Consider the following 26,381-nt stretch of genomic DNA (forward strand, 5'->3'; position numbering starts at 1 on the left):
GCTCATGTCAGCTCTTGCCAATGTATACGAACATCATTATTAATCAGTATTCATCGTCAAATGAATATACATTTGATCATTTGTTCTGGGAAATCTTCAGAAGGCTTGGCAATGTGCTACTTTATATGTTGATGAATTGAATAACAAGGACCCCAATGTAAACAAGACCGCAAGGACATTTTCTTTTTCTTTTCTTTTTTTGTAAATCCAGTCAAAGTGTTTTGACTGTTACTCATGCTGTTATACATTTCTGTCTAATAAAATATTCAATCAATCAATCAAACAAACATTATTGACTTTTGGGGTTACAGAAAAGGTTACAAAAAAGATCCATTGAACTCAATGAACAAAAAGGCTTAACAAAAAACAGGTTTACTTTAGGTGACATAAAAGTTCTCAGACCTAGAACAATAGTGTGTTGCCTATAGCAACCACACTAATAATAACGACCTCATAAACCATTGCTGCGTCATGGTTTGTTGTATCTGTCCAATTGTTGTATCTGTCATGACCAGTAATGTAATTGTTCAAGCACCACATTGAGATTGTAACCCTAGGATTTGTCCGTCTCTCATAGGACTGCAGCCACTGCATGGCATCTTAGACAGGGATATTAGAGAGCAAATGCTGAGCAAATGTCATAGTCTGGCAGGTCCTGTGGACAGCAGGACCTTAGGACACCGGCTGATTCCAGGTTAATATTCCAGTGATGACTCATCTATGTGTCTGAGCTTACTTTCATCTGCAGCCCCGGCTGTCTGGGTGTCTGGCTGGAGATCTGCTGTCCATACTTTCATAGTGTGCAATCAAATAATTACTTAGACACGTCACACACACACACACGTTATCATCCCAACTGATATTCACATTCAATTGAGCGCACACACACACATCCAAGCACACCATACAGAAGCCCTTTATGCAACGGCGCTGGCGGGTAATGTAGTGTTATGTGCAGTGGAGACATGCTGTCAACAGTAGAAGTAGAGTCCTTATGATAAAGTGGAGTATGTGACCTTAATGGGGGCAGCTCTATCAGTCGAGCCTTACTGCACCATTATGTAACTAATGATAAATTCATAATTCAGCTGCAGCTCTATATTTAGTTGCATGACCGTAACCGAGAAGGCAGCTTACATATATACAGTATGTATATACTGTAGGCTTAGTAAATCTTAAACTAGGATAGAAATTCAGCTGCAGACAGGTTCCTGGCCACAGCCTGAACAAATAAGGATTGTGATCCTGTAACTCAATAACAATTTAAATTTAGGCGTTTAGCAGACGCTCTTAATCCAGAGCGATTTACAATAAGCAAGGTAATACATCAATACATCAAATGTATAGAAATATAAATCTAGATAAAGATAACGTAGGTAGACCAAGCACTTAATCAGTAAAAAACTTTATATAAAACCTAAGAATGCTATCTAGCTTTCATGTATGGTCATTGAGGGTAGGCGAGTGCTATGGTAAGTGCTATGGGCTTAGGTGGAGTCTGAAGAGGTGAGTCTTCAGGCCACCAACCATCATGGGAGTATGATGTGTCTGTCAGGGAAATATCACTTTATATTTCTATAAGGATAAATAAAATGTATAGGCCTCACCAATAGCAACAGTTGTAGTTGTAAAACATTTCTTCTTACGTGCCAGTCCTGCTGGCAATGCATTCAATGTATTTCTGTTGCTCCTTGGCTGTTTCAGGTATTTTTAGACATGTCTATATGGTATGACCCCTATTTCTGACCATTGAATGGGTGGATGATGACGATTTCTCCCCTCTCCTGTTGCTCAGCAGGCAAGCTGTTATCCCCCCCCCCTGGTGTCCTATAGGGTGTGCCAAATGTAGTTCTAAGAGCGGCCATTTCTTGGGACAACACAGCCTTACACAGGTGTTCTGATTAGACCATAGCATTAGTTCTATGCAATCAAACAATTGAAACACCTGTGTTTTGTCACAAGAAATGGGCGCTAAGGACTACAATGACGTAGCCGCTGGCACACACTATACAGCAGTAGTTCTCAAAAGGGTGTCTTGAAGAGGTTCCAGGGGGTCCCCAGCCAAATGATTGATAGTTAGGAGCCATGTGGACCCTTGAGTTTCCTAAATGGAGCCCGTCAGGGTGTATGTGGTATGCACCAGGACTACTAGGCTACGGCCAGCGGCAGCATTTTATACAAGAAGCACATCCAATATCATTAATGACTTCCCAAACACTCTCATCTGTCACCGTCTAATGTCTACAGAGAAAGTTGAGTCATAGACCTATGTATACAGTATACCCAGCACAAGTGAGTGGACTGAAGCCCTCAATCACTTTTGAACTCATTCACATATAATGCCCCCCCCCCCCAACACTAACCCAAACCACCCCCGAATCCAACCACGGCAGCTGACCAATCCTGCGAGTACAGTAATTAGTGACACATTACCAACAGCTCACTATCAATGCACAGGTGCACACACACACACACACGCACACGCACGCGCACGCGCACACACACACACACACACACACACACACACACACACACACACACACACACACACACACACACACACACACACACACACACACACACAGCCACCGCCCTTTCCAATGATTGAAACCAGACCCCTCGACAGCTGAATCAAGAGCCAGCCACAGCAGCAACACGTGGGTGAGTGCGGGAAAAAAAAGAGTGGTAGGAGAAGGGGGGAGGGAGGGGGGGTGCTGAAAATGATATAATTTCCATTACCCTTAATCGAAGATGGATATAGCAATCAGCGCGTATAATTGAAAATCGCTGGAATACATACAAAACACGAGAGAATAGGGAGATTTCCATATAACTATTGAGATTATGTATGGAAGACATGGTGTGTTTTCATGGAATAATTCATACACTGACTTCAGTGTAGGCCGGGTCACTGAGGAAGTTGGCCTGGCAGGGGTAACATTTGGGGAGGGGGGGGGGGGGGGGTGAGAGGGGGAGTAGAGAGCAGGCGTGGGAGATAGAAGGTGTGGGCGGCAGGGGGAGGAGGCGGGGGGGGGGGGGGGGGGTGTAGGACAGGCAGTGTGAGAGGGGGGCGTGATGGTTGCTACAAATAGCCCTGTCCCGTGGATGGTGTTCCTTCATTTATTCTCTGTCCCAGTCTCCCGGCGAGACAGTCACATCCCATCCCGGCCCAGGCTACACAACCACCACCACCTCTTCAACCTCAAAGCAGCCTTCAAGAAGAAACCAGTGCAACCATGAGCAAGAGCTACTCCCAGTCGGCCCAGACGGCCTCCTCCTACCGCCGCACCTTTGGCTCCGGCATCGGCGCCTCGCCCATGTCCTCCATGTACTCCTCCATGGGCGGCGGCAGCGGCAGCGGCCGCCACTCCTCGTCCCACATGTCGTCCCGTGTCTACGAGGTCAAGAGCAATGCCATGCCCTCCTACTCGGGCTACCGCATGTCCTCCGGGGCCGGTGGGAGCCTGGGCGCCGCGCGCTACTCCGGCGAGAAGCTGGACTTCAACCTGGCCGACGCCATGAACCAGGACTTCCTGAACACGCGCACCAACGAGAAGGCCGAGCTGCAGCACCTCAACGACCGCTTTGCCAGCTACATCGAGAAGGTGCGCTTCCTGGAGCAGCAGAACGCCATGCTCACCATAGAGGTGGAGAAGCTGAAGGGCCGCGAGGGGCCCGGCCGCGTCTCTGAGCTCTACGAGGAGGAGATGAGGGAGCTGCGCAGGCAGATCGAGGCGCTCACCAGCCAGCGCACCCGCGTGGAGGTGGACCGGGACAACCTGGCCGACGACATGCAGAAGCTCAAGCAGAGGTAGGGCTGGATGGATGGGTGGATGAATGGATGGAGGGTGGGTGGGTAGGTGGAGGGATGGAGGGATGGATGGAGGGATTCCAAGATTCTTTATATACCGGTATATATATTTCTTTCTTTTATGCTTTATAAAACAAAGAAACAGAAAAATCTACGAAATTCCATACATAAAAAATGATTAAGAAATTGTGAAAACAGACGATCTACACATGCAAGCCCACAACGCGGCACGATGCCACACGTTGTGGGCTTGTAGATCTGCTGTTTTCACTAGTTTGGGTCCTGGGCAAATGCATGTCTAATCTCTCTTTTGGGTCTCGACCTGAAAAGTTTGGGAACCACTGGGCAGTAATTGGTAAAGATCTCGAGTCAAACTGGAGTATGGTCAGGGATGTAGGGAGGAATTAATAGATTTCTCATCCATACCCAATTATATGGAGATATAAAGGGGTGGATGGACAGATCTATTATCTACAGTATATATCAACACTGAGACCGAATGGCTGAATTGAAAGGGGGAGAAAGTGGAATAGCAAGTAGAGAACGTGATAAATTCCAACTCTAGAGTGAAGAAGACTACTGGCTGTGGCAAAGACAGATTACATTTTCAACCTTAGTTTTGTGATTTATTCACTACAATGAATAATGAATGTTCACCACTGACAAGGATGTAATGATGCCCTTAATAGTATGAATCTTTAGTATGCTGTCGATACCCTTTGGCAAAAGCGAACGATAGTACACCATGGAGTGTTCCCAGGGGCGTCACAAAGTGGGACTGGGTTACCAGGGCCCAAGGTGGAGGGGCCTTAATTATTTTATACTTTAGATATTGAAAAATAGCAGATATACATCATCTGTGAGCTTGTATATCTGCGATTTTTCAATAGTTAAAGCACAAAATAATGCGTTCCCAGTCTAAATGGGTTAAACCCCCTCCCCCTATGAAGAACATTCACGGGGGCCCCGCAGTGAATGCTTGTACCCAGGGCCCAGAATTTGGTGCGACACCCCTGAGTGTTCCAGGGCTTTCTACAATTAGAACCAATACTAATGGCATGGAGTCTGGCACGGCAAGGAAAGAGTGAGGGTGGGGGGGTGGGGGGCATGCCAGATAGTGAGACAGAGAGAAAAGAGAGAGTCATAGAGACAGGCCTATTCCAGTCAGTTGTGCAACCGACTGGAATAGCAGTCTCCTTAAGTTCACCGACAGATTACCGCAAGACAGAAAAAAGAGGACAGAAAGAAAGAATGTTTTGAAAGGAGAGGCAGACAAGGACTAGAGGACACATACAGAGGAAGAGAAAAACAACAGACGGTTTGTTTGCTAACTTAAGAAATAAAAAAATTGAACCTCTGTTCGAAGTGGAGCTGTGTGTGTGTGTGTGTGTGTGTGTGTGTGTGTGTGTGTGTGTGTGTGTGTGTGTGTGTGTGTGTGTGTGTGTATTGCAGTTGAAAACAGCGCCCCTCCCTTAACATGTGTGGTCATAAAAGGTACTACACCACAGGCTTGAGGCTACATACAGACAGACCCACCCACATACAAACATACCTACACACACGGCCACGTATAGGGAGCTTGTGTTCCACACAGCTCCAAAAACACACACAACTTACTTTAAAGAGAGAGAGAGAAAAGCAGAGACACGGCCGTCAAAGAGGTGACAAGTAAAAGCCGCCACTTGAGCATTCAATCAAACAGTACTGTCAATTTAACATAAGTGGGGGAATATGCCCCCTATGGGGTTAGGCAGACAAATGGGAAGAATGTGTGTGTGTGTGTGTGTGTGTGTGTGTGTGTGTGTGTGTGTGTGTGTGTGTGTGTGTGTGTGTGTGTGTGTGTGTGTGTGTGTGTGCTGAGTCATTTAAAGTTGTGTGTAACTGGATGTAGCTGTGAATAGTGGTCTATTTGCAGCAAATGTATTTACAGCTGATCGGCACTGTGAAATTGGGGAATTCTGTCACTGCAACAGCTGACACGCACGCACGCCACGCCACGCCACGCACACACACACACACACACACACACACACACACACACACACACACACACACACACACACACACACACACACACACAGCTCAGATCAAAATACACTCCACCTCCTGTCTGCTAGTGCCAACTATCACAACAGGCATACCAGAAGCTCTATAGTCTGTGACTAGTACTGTATATTCCGTAGTGTAGTATATACTGTAGTGTACTATAGTATATATATTCTGTAGTTGGAGGATATGACACGCATGTACTGTGAGATCACATACTGTTACCACTGATTTACTGCACAGAGACTGGGGGAAAAACACATTGACTATAAGGGGATGGAATCTCCCCTAAGGCTAAAACATAAAGGTGAGATTATCATTGAATGTCTGTGGAGGTGTGCTGTTATAATGCTGTATTAGCAGCAAGCCAGCATGTGCAGTTGTGCACACAGTAAAGAAAACCAAAAGAATAATTATTTTAGACTCAAACCAGTGCAGTAGCCTATGGGTAGGGATTTTATTAATGCTGGTGTCAAATGGCATTGTCTTTCTGGTCATTCATACATGTAAGTAAAACATGTACATTACAAGTACAACCATGTCATCATTATACTAATGGTAACCTACCAAGAAGACCCGTTGCCACGGCAGCCACAGCAACATTTTCAAACGAGATAGGACACCATTTTTAGCCATCAGAGGGACTTGAGTTGACAGCGTCCTAACTGGTCCACTCGCCCTCTGTGATTCTGTTCAGATAAGACTTCTCCCCGAGGTTATGTTTGAGCGCGGAGGTTGGGATGGGTGAAAAAGGCATTGCATTGTGTGAGCTTACAGATCGGCTATTTTCGGCGAGCGACGCCGTCTACGACCGAGTATGAATTGCGCATAATTCTGGACATGACATGGTATCGGCCAAGGGCAGGCAGACCCGCATTCCTCCTCTTGGCACACAGACAGTATGACAGCAGCTGCAACCCGGTTCAGGGCCTGACAGAACAAGTGTCTGCATGTGTGCCTGCGTTATTGCAAGCTGTGTTGCATTATGCACATGGAGAGGCAAAGCATAGATAGACCTAGCATAGCGGAGAGACAGGACACACTGTTGCATTTGCGCAGGGTGGCCGGTTCTATTCCTGTATGTTCCCCAGGGAGATGTGCTCGAGTCGAGAACAGTTTGTTTTGAGAGGGAGCGAGGTGATAACCACCTACTGTCTCCTAACCACTCCCCAGGGAATCAGCCTCGTTCTCATGTCGCGTTCGCAATGTATTCAGTTTCTTCTTTGTGCCAGACGGTTCATAGTCTGCAGAAATGAGAGAACCCCCCCAGTGTTAAACACACTGGTAAAATATTATGCTCAGCACATAAACTATTTCTACCAATTTCTGTGCTGTGGGTTTTTAAAACTTTCTTAGCATGTGACCCAAAGCAGCACCTTAGGCAGAGTGCTTTGGCTGATATTGGATCCGCCCAGAGCCATATAACTAATGTGTATTCATTGTGGTTTTGTCTTACTGTAATTAATAGCTTCACACTTCCTCCGGCTAAATAGTTGACTGACTCCAGACAGTTCAGGAGTTCCTCCTTTATCCGTGTAAACTAAGTTAATGACGCTGTCTTTTTCTTTCCTCTGTCCCCTTTTCACCCTTCCCTCGTCTCTGTCTCCAGACTGCAGGAGGAGATTCACCAGAAGGAGGAGGCTGAGAACAACCTGTCTGCCTTCAGAGCTGTACGTCTTGTCTTATCTCTACACCCCCACTCCCTCGCGTGTATCTATTCTGCATCTAGCATGAGGAAAGACCCAAATTCAGAGTGAACATTTTTAACTCAAATCTTTGCTTCTGGGGGTCCCCGGAACAAAATATTTTGAGATGTGGGTCCGCGGACAAATCATCTTAGGGGTCCTTGACATGACAAATTCTGAGAACCGCTGATATAGGCCGATTCTACAAATATCTTCTAAATCCGCTTTCTGAAAAGCCTAAGTTTGTCATGTCAAGGACATGTATTTGGCCGCGGACCCCCATCTCAAAATGTTTTGTTCCAGGGACCCCCAGAATCAAAGATTTGAGTAAAATTTTGTCTTGCCCCATGCTAGATGCAGAATAGATACACGCCACTCCCTCCCTCTGCCGCCCGACTCACTTCTCTGCCATTGTTATTTCTTTCACCTTAGCTCCTGTATCAATACAGTATGTACATTTAGAGATGTAAATGACTTTGCTGGATGTGTGTCTGTCCATGCAGGATGTGGACAATGCCACTCTGTCCAGGCTGGACCTGGAGAGACGCATCGAGAGTCTGCAGGAGGAGATTGGCTTCCTGAAGAAGATCCACGAGGAGGTATGTACTGTCTGTCTGTGTCTGTTTTGTCAGATTCCCTCTTAAGCTAGACTTACAGGTAAAGCATTCTTTGAATAGCTACAGTGGCAACCATTTTTTAACTGTAGGGGAGTATTATACATTTTTCCTTACATCTGTAGGAAAAGAAAACTTACATAACAGTTTTAGATTTCTTTTCCATTAATGTAACTATTGTTTGCCTGCAATCTGGCAAGCCATCATCAAAGAAAAAGGAACGCCCACTCGGTTTGTCCCTCTCAGTAGCTACTAGCTACAGACTGTCTCGAGAGAATGGTGTGCCTATAACTTTAACTTCTACCTTTCCATATCTGTCTTTCTGTCTGTCGGTCTGTCTGACTGACCACTCTGTGTGCTATACTGTTACAGCAGATTTATGTGGCCCACACACATGCAGAAATGCAGGATACATCACATGTTTTTTACGCACTCATTCACTCATACGGACAGATTACAAGGCTAGACCGGACGGCCACATTCATATCTTGATCTTAAACAGTGTACGCATGCACACCCACACTGCATGCAATGTACTGTATGCATGCAAAGTCATCATAGTTTGACCTTTTAGTTGTTACACAACGATTACAACAGTAGAATATCACAAGTTCCTGTACATGTTCACACACACACAGAGCCCCATGCTGGCGGCGTCCTGGGGGTCCCTTCATGTCGTGTCTTCTGTCCTGTCGCAACTTTGACTTCTTAGATATGCAGAACTGCCGATTGGCTGAACGGGGAGTGTGTCAGCTGTTACATGTGTGTGGGAGCAGTTGCATGGCTATTTATGTCCTTGGGTCAGACAGACAGACAGCTGCGAGGAACCAAAGCATACCAATTTGATATTTCTAGTGTAAAGATGTTCACAATGCTTCATAAGCCCCACAGTAAAGGGTGAGAATGATTAAGTGACGCTGTCTAAATAACATCGAAAACAGTGTTTAAGAACTTGATATTATAACATTTCACCCCTACGCCGCAAGAGATTTAGATCATTCCCATATTTGGAGTAATTTCATGTTTAGAACAACTGCAAAATGCGAGGACAATTACCTGTACAATCTGGCAACACAAAAGCTGAGCCATATACCGTAAATGTCTCATTCATTCATGCTGCCGTGACTTTGCATTCACTTGCTCGCTCACTCCCTCAAACATAAATTATTTAATTCAACAATTCACACATTCATGGCCCTGCGAACTTGGATTCATTTACTATCTTATTTTTAATCATTCATTCATTCCCTCCCTTACTTACCGAAGAATGTTTCCATTCCATTTGTTCATCCATTACTGCCCCTCTGTCTGTCCTCACAGGAGATCCATGAGCTCCAGAACCAGATGCAAGACACTCAGGTCCAGGTCCAGATGGACATGTCCAAACCCGACCTGACCGCCGCTCTTAGGGACATCCGTGTGCAGTATGAAGGCATCGCCGCCAAGAACATTGCAGAGGCTGAAGAGTGGTACAAGACCAAGGTAGGTTGAAAGGACTATAGAGCCTGCAAACACACATAATCAGATTTCTTATTGTGCAATCTACACACACACACACACGCACACACAAGTAGCCCTGCCTGAATGCCAGACGCCTAATAGCTCCCTTTGCAGGGATTGTCTTTGACAGAGCAGTAGATGCTTTGCTTCCCAAACGTGACACTGGGGCTCAAATCTATGAGATTACACTCCTGCTACACTAGACGCACATACACTTGACTAGATGCACTACATTTATCTATATACTTACACACCTAAGAGGGTATTTAAACGTTTGGACACATTGCACTTATTACTTATTAGTACCCTTGTATTTTTATTATAACCTTATTACCAACTTGCATTAAAAAATATATATATTATCAAACTTCTTTAATCTTGAATCCTCCCATCTGCCCCTATCCAGGTAACGGACCTGAACCAGACTGTGACTAAGAACAGCGATGCTCTGAGACAGGCCAAGCAGGAGACCATGGAGTACAGGCACCAGATCCAGTCCTACACATGCGAGATCGACTCCCTCAAGGGCACAGTGAGTACTTCATTCTATTGATTCGCACATCGCTTTGTCTCTGTGTCCTTTCAGGGGTCCTGTTGTTTGTTGGTTCGGTCGTTTGAACGATTTCCTTTCTCTCTCTGTTTTGTTTGTGTCCTTTCTCTCCAGTGTTTACTCTTTGTTTTACTCCCTGATGGCCACACTTTCTTGTTTATAGTCCATTTTATTGTCCACTCACACTACCACTTCCTTCATTCACCCTTAATTTATGCCATTCTTCGCCTCGCTCTGTCTCTCTCTAGAACGAGTCTCTGCTGCGTCAGATGAGAGACATGGAGGACCGTATGGGCCGCGAGGCTGGTGGCTTCCAGGACACCATCACCAGACTGGAGGGAGAGATTGCCAAGATGAAGGTGACTTGTCTAATCTCAGTTTCATGAATTAATTAAATTGCTTTCACCAGACTCAGAGTTCAGAGTGGAAGATAGTACCGTATAGCTTCATATTGCACAGTGGGTGTTAGGTTGCTTTGGATTCCCATGACTGAAGATTAAAAATTCAATTTGCAGATTATTTTTAGTAATGACACTACTGTAGGTGGAATGTGCAACATTGCCAAGGCCAGGTGGTGTGGTGTGATGAGTTACTTAGCAACAGCATAGTGGAGTTGGCGTAGTGAATGAAACCTGCAATGGACGTTTTTGCCTGACAAGTAACCATGTTTGTTGCTTTGTGATGTGTTCCTGCCGCGTCCCTAACCATCCCAATGTGTCGTTTTAAAGGATGACATGGCCCGCCACATGAGAGAGTACCAGGATCTCCTCAACGTTAAGATGGCCTTGGACATTGAGATCGCCACTTACCGCAAGCTGCTAGAGGGAGAGGAGACCAGGTGTGTATGTGCATGAGTGGATATGGGTGGAGTGTCATCATCAGGACCAACAGAGGAGTGTAGTCTTGTAATAAATAGGCAACTGTCTGCTACTGCCAGATACTTAGGGAATGACGCGATCCACCTTAATAGAGATGCATGCAAGGATTGGGCCTCAAAATCAGGTGCAGGACTCAAAGAGTCTAGCATGTTTTTGCTTTAAAAAGAGATTATTCACAGTCCAGACGCTATAGGTATCTTACTATGGAAACAGACACTCTAAACATCTATTTATCCACCATATTGTGTGACTTGTTTATTATTGTATTAATTCTATATCATATGCTTTCTCTCTTTCAAGGATCACCACCAACATGCCTATGCATAGCGCCTACTCATCTATTGGATTTAGAGGTAACGTAAACATTACAACTTCTTCCCAATGCTCTCATGAATACATATACATCAATGAGTGAATAGAGGAGAAGTCCATCCACACACTATATAAAAGTCTTAAAGGAAAAAGATAGCACTCTTTCACCAATCCGTTTAACTGTATAAGGTAGGAGCATGGAGTACATTGGAGTAGGAGCTATTTTGGGACATTGACAGGCGTAGCTGCAGGTACACATGCTGACCAGCAGGTGGAGGTATATAATATATAAATACAGCAGCCCTTGACGACAGCTTGATTCACTGAGGCAATCATCTACAAGCCACATATCAATTTCCCCCATGGCTCAGTCGCTCCACATGACATACAAATAATCCTAATTCCCAGTGCTATCCATCCATATCAACAATTTACACTACAGTGTTCCAATTTGTGGCTGACTATATGAAAACATTAGACAGTTAGTTGAGGATGAATGATGAGACATAGCTAGACTGCTTCATACTAGTTAATTGTGAAGGAAACCATGTCTAAGCCACAATCCTCCTCACTGTTGCTGTGACCAGTGAATCTATGCCACTTTATGCCACCATGCCACTTTATCCTTTATAAAGCAGGGCATCTCTTGTCTCCATTGCCATTGTGTTGGCTGTTCTTAGCCTACAGCTCAGTTAGCTGATGTGTTTTCATCTATTTCTACAGAGACCAGCCCAGCTGAGTCTCAGTCTCAGTCTCAGTCTCAGTCTGCAGGCCATCAACGCGCTTCAGAAGTTCACTCCAAGAAGACTGTTCTCATCAAGACCATTGAGACCCGTGACGGAGAGGTGAGACACGCCAGCACCTGCACACCCATAAACTCACAGTCTCATACAAATGACATCTCTGTAGTCTCAATTAATAGCTGTTTTGCTTTCCCTACCATACACACAAGGACGCACACCACCGACTCACACATATCGTCAAAGACAAAGCTTGGGAAAATGGAATGCATTCATAATGTAGAGACTGAGCCCTGTTTTGTGTCTTGTTATATTTGTGATCTAGATGAAGTACTCTATGAGTGAGGGAGCTAGTGCCCAGTGTGTAAGTTTGGTTTACTGTCTACAAACTGGAATGAAAAGCTCACATATCACAGTTGGGCTTGGGCCACGCACAATATTAGGACGACGTTTGGCTGCAATGGCAATTAGCTCAGCTATAATTACAATCAAGTAGGCCTAGCGTGCACTGTGCACCCACCTTAACCAGACACGTTCAAATATAATTTAAGGACGCCCCACTGTCAACAGCTGCCATGCACTCTGTGAACAAGCAGGTGACTCACTGTCAACAGCTGCCATCGCCTTCCCACGCCACCTCACCCTAACAAGCCACGTGCGCACAGAAGCACAGTAGTAAAATACCGGTACACCTATATCTTTGCCACCGAATGGATGCTTTTCACTGCTAAAAAGAAATAGTTCACTGTGCTGTATGCTGATATTCTATTAGACATGGGACAAATGGATGGCTACCTCATTATCCTTTCTTTCTTCCTTAACCATATGTGTTTCTCTTCTCCTCAGGTGGTCAGTGAGTCCACACAGCACCAGCAAGACATTATGTAAACAGGAGGAAACCCTACTACATAATTACAAATAAATACATGAATACAAAATAATCTGTAACATTTTATATTTTCCTACCACCACTGTGAGGCATGTATAACTACAGAGATATTTCTCTCACTTTATAACACAGCCTCTATGGCTACTTTATAGTGACCATTTTGCCTCCCTTTTATTAACTTTAATTTAATTGGGGGAAGCAAATAAGTGCATGTGAAGGCAATCAGTACACACCTCCTCAGCTACGTTTGTACACTGTTGAGGCTACAAATGGATCAAACAGCGAGGACTTTACTGTGCCACAGTGCCGCACAAAATACACAAGATCTGAGGGATGAGGGGACAGTGAGGCTTTTTATTTTTATTTTTTAGAAACACTTTTCAAGCTTGAATTAAGCACAGGGCCAAGGCATTCCATGCAGGGCTAAGTAGAATTAGTGTCACTTAATGTCTCTGCACAACATGTCTGACTTGTGGGCTGGCAAAATGATCCGTCAGCTGTGGACTATGGTGTCACATGTATGACTTTAATTAGATTTAGAATATAAATATGCAGATTTGGCCCTGGTTCTATAAACCCTACTTGGTCCTGATCTTGGTCTAAGGTATAAAAAAAAAAGAAAAAAAAAGGCAGAGGAACATAATAAATGTCTTTGGCATCAAGATGGACATTTGAAGGACAGAAGACATTCATCTGTTACCATGCATAAAATGGTCCAAATTATTTTTCTTTTAAATAAACCACACTGCAGCTTGTTGAACTGCATGTCATAAAAAAAGTGATTTCCATGCAAATACATGCACATATAATGACTTAATAAGGCCAAATATCAGTGAAACAGTTGAAGGAAAGTGAGAGTTTGGTCTGAAACATGGATGTACAATAACAAACAGGGAATGAAGTAATGTTAGAAGATGGAGCTCTATATAGCATGTGTTGGATGTGTGTTTGTGTGTATGGGCAAGCAGATTACACTGATCAATGTGCCAGAGATATCAAATAAAAAATATGTCATCTGTTATCTGTGTCACTTCTGAACATTTATATATTCTATCAGTTTATCAATTTCATTAAGGATGTATGAATTCTGTTCTTGTCTACTCTTCCTCGGTACGTGAAGCAAACACTCTACCTCTGATACTTAATCACACAAACCCTAGCATCCCTAGTAACATCTGGCAAAAATAGCTAATCGGCAAGCTCAAAACGCATCGTGTTACGGCGTGTTGTGAGCTTGTATTGGTTATTTTTGGTGAAGATGTTTGGTGTAGAGCAGTGGTTTTCAACCAGTGGTCCTTGAGGGGGTTCCAGGTGGTCCCAGGTGGTCCCCTAGCTAAATGATGGAGAGTTGGTAACCAAATGGAACAGGAGATCTTTACGGGTCCATTTGGTTTCATTTTACACTCTCAAGTTAAATTATTGTTAAACATAATTACTTAATTTACAAGAAGTCTACACAATTACAGAATGTAGAAGAAATTATATTTTTGATTGACCTATCTATGTATCTATCTATCTATCTATCTATCTATCTATCTATCTATCTATACCTACCTACCTACCTACCTACCTACCTACCTACCTATCTATCTATTATATATAGGTTTTGGGTCTGAGAGGCTAAATCTCGTCAAATGGTGGTCCGTGGCTCAAATGCCCAATAAATAATGGACCTTTGGCTTTGTATGACAAAGGTTGAAAACCCGTAGAGGGATAAAAGGAGGAGGCTTAGCCCTTTCATGCAAGAATTATGATCCCCTGAGTCAAGATTTCTTTCTTTGAGTCTGCAGTTGCTCCACTATCGGCCTTCCTATCATGCTCTGCACTTGAGCTCTACAAAAAGTAAATAGACACAAACTAATGTAAATAAAGATGCACACATTATTGTCTCCACCAGCCGAAGGCATGGGGCGGGGGAGAGTATGTTTTCCCCTCCGTCCGTCCGTCCGTCCGTCCGTGTGTCCTCGCAGTTTGTGAGCACCTAATCTCAGTCGCCGTTGGCCCGATCGCTGCCAAAGTGAGCACACACATTCCCTGGATGACAATCTAGAACCTCTGCCCTAAATTTTTTAAATGGGCCTTTTCTAGCGCCACCTAGTGGCCGATGTTCGCAAAACAGATTTTGTCAAAAAATCATACAAATCGGTAGGCAGTATCTCGACAGTCATGTGATCGACACGGATCTGTCCGATTTTGCATATTCCATCCTGATTGGCTAAGATTGGCTTCCAAAGTTTGTAGGATCGAGCCGTTTTGAACAAAATGCCTCAAATCACAAACGCAAAGTGCGATTATCATGAAATCGCGCACACACGTTCCCACTAGGCCGAGGAAGAAATGCCACTTAATTTTTTTTAAATCAGCCTCATGGTGGCGCTATAACAGGCCGATTTGTGGTTTTACCTATAACTCCACCGATCAGTGGAGCTAGAAGCTAAGGATAAACCTTTGCCCTGCATTTTTCACATAAGCCTTTTATAGCGCCACCTTTGGGCCGACTTATGTAAAACACATTTTTGGATATTACTCCTTGAGATTTTATCCAAAAATCACGCAAATCGGTACACAGTATCTCTATAGTCATGTGATCAAGTCCGATCCGTCTGATATTTCATATGCCATCCTGATTGGCTAATATTAGCTTCCAAAGTTTGCCTGGTGGAGACCTGTGCTCGGAAGAGCACTGCTTCTAGTTATTTTTGAAACAAACAATGCAGGTTACATTCTCTAGTAGCACAAATAGATTGATTTATATCCAAAAATGTGACTGCAGATGAAGCATTTTCAAGAGCAAAGAATGGCAGTAATAAGAATAGTAGTTGAAATACTAGAGCCATGCAGTGATGCATGATGTCAAATTTCCTGGACAAATCAATCAGAATGGCCTCCCTCCCAACAAATCAATACTTGGAAATGTTTACAAGTACGACTAGTATTTAGGGTGACCAGATCCAAATTGTTCATTTGTGGGACAGAAGTACCGCTTGTGTGGGACAATGTGGGACGGGCGGGCGATGGGGTTATAGCAACTTATTACTTAAGTTGCTATTAAATTCCTTGATGTCATAGGCTATAGTCGACCGTCCATAGGCCTAATATTCCTACTGCCTATAATTTTTTTGTATTAACCTGCTATAGCCTGAGGATATTTCTAATGTTATTTTTACATGTTTAAAACATATCGTGTAGGAAAAATACAACAATTACATTGTTTAATTTTTAAAACTAACATGTAGACCTAAATGTGTTCTAACTTGATTCTATAGTACACTACTTATTACACCACATATTTCGCCTTTGTTCTGCAGCGTGTCATTTGAAGTTTCTCTCTCAACAAAATAAATGTGTCCAGACTAGCTTGATTTATTAGAGCCTGACAGTCACAATGTGGGATTTGGGGGACGCCTGAAAAGTCAGGGAAATGTGGGACTGTCCCACCCAAAGGGGGACATCTGGTCACCCTACTATATTGGATCTTACCTGATGTTACCTTCGTACCTTGACTCAAAACGTTATTATTGTCACGCGGGAACAACTGACAGCCTATTAGGCTATTACCTGTGTGCCTGTATTAACAACAGCCTATTGTGTGGGGGGTTTACTCAGTGTAATGCGTCCTCTGGTCCTCATTGGCTCTCAGGTAGAGCGGGCTGTATTGTTTATCCATTCACCCAGCATGGCCCCAGTTCAGTTGTGCTCCGGATCCCAAATAGAAGACGTCTGAAGTGTATCTCCGCTTTTACCAGGGAATTACGGACTGACTCACCGACCACCAGAGACTTTGTTACACAGCCAGTGCTACCGTATAGTAATAGTGAGTTATTTAGAGCCTACCTGCCTGCTGTATGTTGCTGTCCTACTGTTCTGTAAACTCGCCGTCCTGCAGTAAAGAAACGTTCTGGAAAGTCCTTGTTGTGTCATCCTTGACCCACCCTGCCTCCACCATAAACACTACAGAACGTAAGTCCACTAAGCCCACAACATTATTATTAGTTTTCACCTGCAAGGGTCTCCTACTAGATTGATATTCCTGAGCTGTTGTTGGCACAGATATAAAGAGCTAGATGCCTCGTTCGCCTCTGCATTTAATTGGAGCGATGTGTTTTTATATCTGTGGTTGTTGGGCGTGTTTACATTTCAGTCAGCCATCTTGGATGTTGACAAAATGATGTTGCAGTTACATCGGCTGGCCAGTGGGTGGTGGTATATATGGGGTGATGCATTGCTCTAGCTAGCTGCTAGTCTGGGATCACTTCACTTTTCGGGCTTGTAACCGGTCTGGAGCGGAAACCACAACACGTCATGTTGTAGTACTCAAAGGACTACAATTTGGCCGGAACTATCCATCGGAAACAGTTTTAACCCAAAATAATTCCCCTCCGCTCAAGTACAAACTTTTAGGGCCTACCTAATATACTCCTTGATGCGGAGTAGTTTTGCTTTTGAAAAATTTGTTTGGTATATGCATCTTTCAGTCCAACTGTTAGTGACTGGCAAGACTACACTAGGCTACTGGAGCATTTTAATAGGGATTGGGGAAACAAACGGAGGGAACCAAATCAAAGCGACGCCGCTTCTTCTAGTGGTTTCCGCGCTTTAGGCGGAAACCAAACGGCCTGTTGTGAACGAACACCAGGCAGAAAGCCTGGTGGGCGAGGTTAGCTAGCCGCTAGTCGGGACCGCCCACCCTGACAAGCACTTGGAATATGGGAAGAGATTTGTCTCAATATTATTTGTTTATCATAAATGCACAAATATTCCATGATTTACAAATGTGTTTCCACGATTTGCAAATGTGTTTCCACAATTTACAAACACATTCACACAAAGTCACTGCTATTGATTAAAAACAAATGTTATAGGCCCACTGGGTTTTGTGATGTTATTGACAGTGCATTAGTGACATGTGCATTTCACACTTGTGGGTGGTGTCAATTAACTTCATTAACAGTCCTTCACCTTAATTGGTTTACCTTTGCCCCGCCCCCTCCTCTGATTGGCTGAAACTTTATTTGGCTTTACTCCTCAACCGTTTGTCGTACAAACTTGTGGGTGGAACCAATGCCACTTACAGGGCCTCTTTGTTTTATACTGTGACCTGACGGTCGCTTATCTCCCGATTAGGGAGTCTTACTTGTTGACAGAACCACTGGTTGACAGGTTGACAGCATTTTTTATGTCTTATACAAGGGAATAAGTATCCGGCTAGCAAGTTGATACGATATAGGAAGTGACTTCAAGAGACTTCAACTTTAGCTGTTTTCCTCCCTGCTGGTACCAAAAAGTATTAATATGCTCCAATTGGTTTTAATGGGTTTTTTCCAAACTTTACATTTGATTTTATTAGGCTACCTTAATAAACATTCCAGTTAGTCACTGTTTAAAGTCTTAAAGGAGTAGTTCGCCCCCAAAAATACTTCACTATAAAACATTTCTGTCACATTTGTGTAGCCCCATGTGACAAAAACGTCAATTTGGGGGTGAACTACTCCTTTAAGACTTTGAATTGATTGAAAGAATTCTTTCAATGACCATGATATGCGTTTTGTTAAACTATGGTCCCATGTATTTTAAAATTGAGGATAAAATAGTGTATGCCGTAGGAGGGGCGTGATTGACAAGCATCTGATTGGCCTACCGAGTATCCCATTCTGTGACGCACAAGGAAGTGTCCTTCAGAATTCCGGAAGCTTGCCAGTCTTCTTTTACCAACGCCCCAGAGCCGGAGGAGGCGTCTACCCTTCTATGTCTATGTCATTTACCGTCTGTAGAGTATATGGGCGTAGCTTTGTCCATCTCTTTTCTACAGTCTATCTATGGTCCTATAATATAGCTATATTGTAGGAGAAGAAGTGCAATTGAAGTGTATTATTTCGGTCTGTTTTAAGCTCTGTCTCTAAGAACTTCTGGTGTTTATTAATAATGATTGATACCCTGAAGAAGGCCTAGCCATGCGAATTATGACGGTAGTAGGCCTATGTCATGAATGATATTGTAGGCTATAGTATACGGTATGTGCGTTGGCTCTCGCCAACGTGCCTGGCACTTTGGCTGACTGGTCAGCGTGCATACCTGGCAAATGGGGGTCCCGGGTTCGCCTCCCGGCCGTGACGCTACATTGGTGGCAGCGGTACAAAGAGGAAGTATTAATCCTCGGCGGTGTTGTAGACCTGTCCGGCTAGTAGTCGACGACTGTTCCCCCCTGAGTTGCGTTTGAACCCCCCGGTTTTAAAGTCGATCTTAGATCCTGGCCGGCGTGCGTGGTCGCGCTTCCAGGTAGAGGGGACGACTGTAGGCTATACGGTATGTGCGTTGGCTCTCGCCAATGTGCCTGGCACTTTGGCTGACTGGTCAGCGTGCATACCTGGCAAATCGAGGTCCCGGGTTCGCCTCCCGGCCGTGGCGCTACAATATGACAGTTATGTTTCAGGGCTAAAGAAGGCCGTGCTGGCTGTTACGCGTCGGTTATCCCAGTTTTTAATTTCTACTATGAACTAGCCACTTCAATAAAGGCTTTTTAACTTTTTTTCACCAGAAGAGTGGTTTCTTTGTCCGTGGTTGTAATGATTGTTTTAGTTTTGAATGACTCAATTATATTATTTTGAGGTGCATTGGAGAACAGAAGTAGCACGAGAGATGGGAGTTTAAAGTTCAGCGTTTTAACAACAACAATGGCGCTCCCCTGGAGATGTAATGGCTTGTATGGTTTAGTAACAGTGTCGGCGACTGTGTAGTGAGAAAATGGACTTTGAAGCAAAAAAAATTACCAGATTAACAATACGTACAGTATATACAATTGTTCCCGTTTGAAGCCCTGCTTGGGTAGGACGGCTTGACCAAAAATAGAATATATTGCATCTTTTCAAAAAGGGACACATGGACCATGTTTTTGGGCACCAAATAAATACTTTGAAAGGTAAGATAGCCGTTTTTGACCGAAATTCTCCTTTAAGTAAATGTACTTAGCTTACTGTCCACCACTGCTAACTACTGTTATTAACATTTAATTCAGTCATAACTAGAACTGCACTCCTTCCAGGTGCTAACTTGCACCTTGTGCACAAGTAGGCCATACATGGGGTGTTTGTATTGGACTGGTCGCTGACATCACCACTGGCATCACCAGGAATGCTGGTCCCTCATTGGGCTACGGGCTTAAACACACACGGCTACCTAACTACGCAGCCGAACACAGTACTTGCACGCTCTGCTGGTGCAAATAGGAGGTGCGTATCCTCAGAAATGATCAGTGTGGGTGCTGGCCTTGGTGCAGTGGAAAATGAACAATGGCTTGTTAATGAGTTGGCCTCGTCACGTTTTGTTTCCAGCAGAAAGCCGATTAGAGCAGCAACTGGAATTATGGTCTCCCGCGTGTAAATCTGAAGTCGCTGCACTGAAAATGTCAACTGAGATAAAGCAGGAAGAGAGAGAGAGGGGGGGGAGGAGGAGGGTGTTAGACTGGATGGGGAGATAGAGAGTCATGGAAGATAGATGACAGAGTGTGGTAGACGAGATAGACTAAAATAGAGAGACAGGGAGATAAATAGAGGAAGACACAAGATTAAGGTTTAATGTGTGGTAAGATGGACTGAGTGGCACAAAGGCAGAGAGAGCGAGAGAGAAAGCAAAAGTCAATTCAATGTTCACTCAGTCTAATTAGAAAAGGCACCTTGGTCATGACTTCCTGCCTCCATCACTATTTCCTGGCAGCTGTCAATAGCAACAGCTTCACAAGTCATTATGGGTCCATTTAGAATGCTATTGTGTCCCTGTGTGCCTTTCTGTTCATCACATCACATCATCTCCATAACCTTTTCTCTATCGGTTTTGCCTTTATACTCTAGTATGACAGTATGTGTTGCTTGCTGAAAATATCAAGCGACGCCATAATGTTTTTTTGTTTGTTTGTTTGTTTGTTTTGCAAATGATTTAATGTTTGTAATGTGTAAGGGATGTTTTTTATTGGTCTTTCTTTTTTCTTTTTTTGTAATCTCTGAAAATGAACAATGAACGGTACTGTTTTTAGTGTTAGGAACTACATTGCCTTAAACCATTTCACCACCTTTTGTTGAAGGCAGTCAGATACTGCTGTATGCTGTGTTTGGCATGAGAATAAGATAAAAGATAAAATACCAATTTTCTGTCACAAGGGATAGTGGAAATGCAGCCCTGAATCTCTCACCCTGAGGCTCCCCCCCACGCTCAGTCAGACACATCTACTTTTAGATCACATCAACGCTTCTGCAGAATGAAATACTCTGTGAGGAACTCCATCAGTAAAAAAAGAAAAGAAAAGGAAAAAAACAGATGTTTCATCTTTCTGTGCTTTTTATCTCTACAAATCCTCATTTGGTTCTCTGGCACGGCTATGACCAGAGGAGCAGCTTACAGTAAGACGAACCATGAACAGAAAAACATGGGAGAAAAGATTGTTTCTGATCATGAATCTCAGGATCTTTCATCGCCTCCAAACAATGTTGTTTTTGATCCTCTTATCGTTCTGTCAACAGAGTAGAGAGGAACCCAGCATGATAACACGATGAGTGTGTTTTTGGTGTGTGTAAATGTTTGCAACCCTACGTTTAGGCTATTTTAGATTAGAGGTTTTGACTTTGTCATCATCCCATGCAAAACTATTTTGTTCACCAGAACTTAGTAACAGCTGATTGACATGCAAGTAGACACAAACAAATAACCAAACGGACACCAAATCAGAGATTGTAGAATCACAATGTTGATCATATTCAGGTCCATATAAATACATGCTCCATAATAATCATAATAATAATAATCATAATAATAATAATAACCAATAAATCAGTGGATGATTTGTATTTACTTCAACAGGGACCAGGATGAGGTGAAGTGAATTGCTGTTGTTTCTCCCAATACACAACTTCCAGAAACAAACAAATGGCCACAGCTTTGAATTGTAAAACAATTTGTACCAACAAGAGAGATTTCACCCTCCAGAGTTCCCCGCTTAAATCGCCCTCTGGTGGAAATCAATGTTCAATAAAAAGGTGTTCTGTTTTCATGTTATTTTTCGGCATTGCACATTTGAAACTCAACCAACAGCTGAAATATTAGAGTGCAAATCACCTACCAGCCAAATGAAACAAAAGGAAACATACAACCATAAGATATCTATATTAAAAACTAGACCAGGTCAACCTGGTTGTGCCAGACCCCGGTTCTGCCAACCCCCTGTCTGTCATCATCATTTATGACATCATGCCTTTTGTAGGCATGTCATCATCATGTCATCATCATATATACCCTTTATATAGAAAAGGGACAGACCGACATTTGCTTATGTAGGCCTACCCATTTCATGGGTCTGGCAAAAAGGGGGGGGGGGACAGCTGTAGGGTATGTTCACCGCTAGAAAGTAATAAACCACATAAATTACTTAATGACTGTTCGTAAAACAATATCAGCAAAACATAACCAAACATATGTACATTTGGAACGTATTTACATAACAGTATTTACAATAATGTTACAGTGTCTCTCCTATTAGTACATACATTCAGCAGTGGTGGCTCACCACAGCAAGTAAACAAGGATCATGTGGAATGTATAATCTATTTATTTCTCCCCAAATTATAAAAGCAAAATGTACAGCTGCAACTCTTGGGCATAATTTGCACTTTTATCTGTGCTCAAAATGCCCAAATACCATCAGCATTGGTTCTAACAAAAGCACCAGAACCAGGGAAGCATGTGCAAAAAAAAAAAAAAGAATAACCCCAGAACCACCACTGCTGAGAAATCTACAGGGGAAACACGTATTCAGTAGTATAGAAGGTGTCTTAAGCGTAATGGTCACAAAACAAGAGGAGGGAAAATCCCTTTCCAAAGCCCTTTTCACAAGACAACACAGACAGACAGGAGAGAAGTAAGAGGTAGAGGAGATGAGGAGACTAGGGGAAGAGAAGAGAAGAGAAGAGAAGAGAAGAGAAGAGAAGAGAAGAGAAGATGTTCAAATCTGCCTGTCCCTGGTTGGGTAAGCCTGTCTAATAAGTCGAGTCTCTTAGATGTATTCACTGCAGAGCGGCTAAGTAGATTGTTTGGTCCATTCTCTGTCACAGGTTTCACTTTTACCACAAGTCCATTTCAGATGAAAGTGAAAACATGTACAGTATTTTTTCAATTCACAATGTATTTGGAATGTATTTCTTCAAAATGAAATGCACAAAAAGACTGTCACCTTTCAAATTCAAGGGGGAAAACAAAGAAACAAGAAATAAAATGTAACAGACAAAATTGTGATAAGGTGTTGTTGTCTGTATGCCAGCAGATGAGAGACTGGATGGACAGAAAGACAACAGGATTTTCATGCAGTAAAGGGCTCAGGTGACTTGATTTCTCCCAGTACATCACACAAAGGGCTACAACAACCAGTACAGCACATGGAGCACCCTTCCAGTATTTGTAACTACAGTAGAATCTCACTTATCTAACCCCAGAGGATCCCATCCGACCGGGCGACCACGACAGGCATAATCCAAATAAGCACAATTAGCAGGTGTGCAAAGTGATGCATAAATAATCCATGGGTTTTGTGTGATGGCCAGCATTTCCTCACAAAAGCATGCAAGTAGGGTAGACGCTTTTAAACTGCAAGCACTATAAGATTTGCAGATGCATGCAAAACTGGCTGTGAATTAGCTTTGGTCTGCTTTTTCATTACATTTCAGTGTCATAGATTATTAGTAGGCACTAAGTCACTGTAAACTAGCATAGATTCAAAACAAAGTGTCAGGTGGGATGTTACTGTAGTTCCATGTTCACTGACGCAGACCACTTAGTCTACAATTGATTGAGCACTGCTATCAAGGGGTTTGGATACAAAAGATTCCACTGCAATTACAATACTTTCCATCAATCTTCTGTACCTTTATGGATGAAGAGTATAACAATATCACTATAGTTATTTGAGCACTATTGGATTAAAAAATTAAATAAAAAAGATGTGCGCTCACCCATGCACTGCAGGTGCGTGCGCACACACACACACACACACACACACACACACACACACACACACACACACACACACACACACACACACACACACAAATGTACACAGCAATAAGTCCCTGTTATAGTACACTTCAGCCACCAAAATACAGCAGGCAGTTCCAGGAGTAAACAGCAGAGGTCACTGTTTTCAAGTGCTTTCATAGAACAACAGAAAGAACACCATTTCATAATCCTCTTCATTTTCACCTCTATCTTCACAATTCATCCCTACTTCCCAACTCACACATTCACATTTTAAACTACAAGCATAGTGAGTATAAAGGAAAATAAGCAGCACCCCACACCAAAAATGATCTGCTTAGATTTAAATGAACACCCCTTCCTTGGTCTATATTTGGTAGAGTCCATTGTTTGCCATGGGGCAGATCATGTGTCCACCCATAACTATATGGTCCACTCCACACACTAAACCCACACTGAACTGCCACTTATTGTTCGCACCATCCCCTCAAACTCAACATCAATCAATCAAATCACAGGGCTAGAAATTTAGAGTACACTTTGCATGCTGATGTATAACTTGAAAAACGGAACTGGAAATGTGCTGCTGACCAGATGGATAGTGCATCACAACTTTATATACACAACATCCCTAATGATTCTGGCTCAAGGGCTCAGGACCTTGCTCTGCCCTCGGTTTCACACTATCCTTTCAAAAGGGAAAGGGACACTGTAAAGAAAATACATTACAGAACAATGTAGCGCAAAAGAGAAAGTCCTCTCCACTGGTCAGTGCACTTACAGAACCAGCGGGCGTGCCAGGCAAGATGCACCAGTCCACTTTGATGTACAGTGTAACCTAGCTCTGGTCCAGAGTGTCAGCGAGCTCTCACTATAACGCTCTGACAGGCGGCTGACTCACAGACAGGACCAGGAATTTCTCTGCCCTACGAGGGCTCATCTTCAGTCAAAATAAACTAAACTACTTCTCTACTCACCAAAACAAAGGTAGTCTTGCGTTGTCTATTCTCTGTGGTGGGAAACCTCTCAGCACCCACCCACTCTGTAAATACACAATTTTTGTCATGAAATACGAAAAACTCGACCGCTGCTGTTGAGTATTCTGATTTCCAGGTTGTGTCTGTGGCGGTCGAGTTGGTGCATTTTATTTCATGACAAAAATAGTGTATTTTACTAAGTGGGTAAAACAAACTACCTTTGTTTAGGTGAGTAGCGAAGTAGTTTTGTTTATTTTGACTGAAGTTGAGCCCTCATAGGGAAGAGAAATTCCTGGTCTTGTCTGTGAGCCAGCCGCCTGTCAGAGCATTAGTGAGAAGAACTCGCCGACGCTCTGGACCAGAGCTAAGGAAAGCGGTACAAAGAGGCAAACTCTAACCGCCTAAAAGATATATTTTAAGCACTTTCAATCTGGCCCCTGTTTTGGGCATGTCATTTATAGGCAAAGCATTTCAAATTAGAATCATTATCTTTCAAAAATACAGTTGTGCCTTGAGATTTTGACTTGCCCATTGGCTTGCCTTGGGCACAAACAGTTGGAAAACCACTGGTGTAAACATATTCGATTTGACGTTGTTTCGTCCAGTAAACCCAATTTGACTGGAGCTGAGGATGATGTAGTATGTATGAGCAATAACAGAGATTCACACTGAAGTGGTCTGGTGTGTTATATATCATGATAGAGGAAGGGGCATGTTCCTGTGTCTGGTTTGAATCAGCTAAAATGGCTGCACGTTTGACTCCAAGTGACATCTTACATGAAGAAACACAGCGTCTCTGCTTTTCTTTTCTCTGTTTCTGAATTAAAAGAGTTTAAAGTGTGGGTACTGTCCATTGTTGGTCCTTTCACATTCCAGGTGCTTTTGTAACATCCTCCATAGTTCATAGAGAATTCTTTTAAGCTTTCCCTTAAACCAAATCTTCTTGGTAGTTTTAAATGGATGATTTCAATGTTTCTTTAGGGTAGAGATGCCATCTTGTCTTTATGAAAGCCGTATGGAACATGGGTTCCCTTTTTTCAGTTGTCTTTTAATATAAGATTACAAGTTCAAGAGAAGAAACTCCTTGTTTAAAAACGGAACCTTTTCAGCGTTCCACTACATGAAGGAACTAACTCATTTACTCTTTGAGTATTTCATCCGCAGGGCTCTATATGGTCAGCTCCATTTTTCCCATCTACTCTAAATCTCTTAGCCAAAAATAGCCAATCTATAAGCTTGAGCTTGTAGATCTGCTATTTTCACCGAAAGCACTCATCATGCACTTTGAGAACAAGTGAAGTACTCAATAATAAGTAATAAGTAATCAGTCAGATGAGAAGACTAAAACAGGCAGTGGTGCTTCCATCTC

General features: G+C 43.2%; 1 protein-coding gene across 8 annotated transcripts; it reads left to right on the forward strand.

Annotated features, from left to right (window-relative positions):
- Nucleotides 1–3,236: 3,236 nt before the first annotated feature.
- On the forward strand, nucleotides 3,237–13,024 carry LOC308308237 (desmin-like; the record flags this gene model as incomplete). 8 transcript variants are annotated; one of them, XM_080753605.1, is made up of 11 exons in its annotated part: nucleotides 3,237–3,811; nucleotides 7,467–7,527; nucleotides 8,046–8,141; nucleotides 9,477–9,638; nucleotides 10,063–10,188; nucleotides 10,455–10,565; nucleotides 10,935–11,044; nucleotides 11,385–11,442; nucleotides 12,155–12,241; nucleotides 12,462–12,500; nucleotides 12,983–13,024. In XM_080753605.1, 11 exons carry the CDS (start codon nucleotides 3,237–3,239, stop codon nucleotides 13,022–13,024), a joined length of 1,467 nt encoding a protein of 488 aa, XP_080609731.1. The 8 variants fall into 8 exon arrangements, with proteins under 8 accessions (XP_080609731.1, XP_080609732.1, XP_080609730.1 ...); XM_080753606.1 differs by having other exon boundaries at nucleotides 12,161–12,241; XM_080753604.1 differs by having other exon boundaries at nucleotides 11,385–11,437; nucleotides 12,120–12,241.
- Nucleotides 13,025–26,381: the final 13,357 nt, after the last annotated feature.

The sequence above is a fragment of the Nannobrachium achirus genome (assembly GCF_963921795.1).
Source record: "Nannobrachium achirus genome assembly, chromosome: 22".
NCBI classification, from domain to species: domain Eukaryota; kingdom Metazoa; phylum Chordata; class Actinopteri; order Myctophiformes; family Myctophidae; genus Nannobrachium; species Nannobrachium achirus.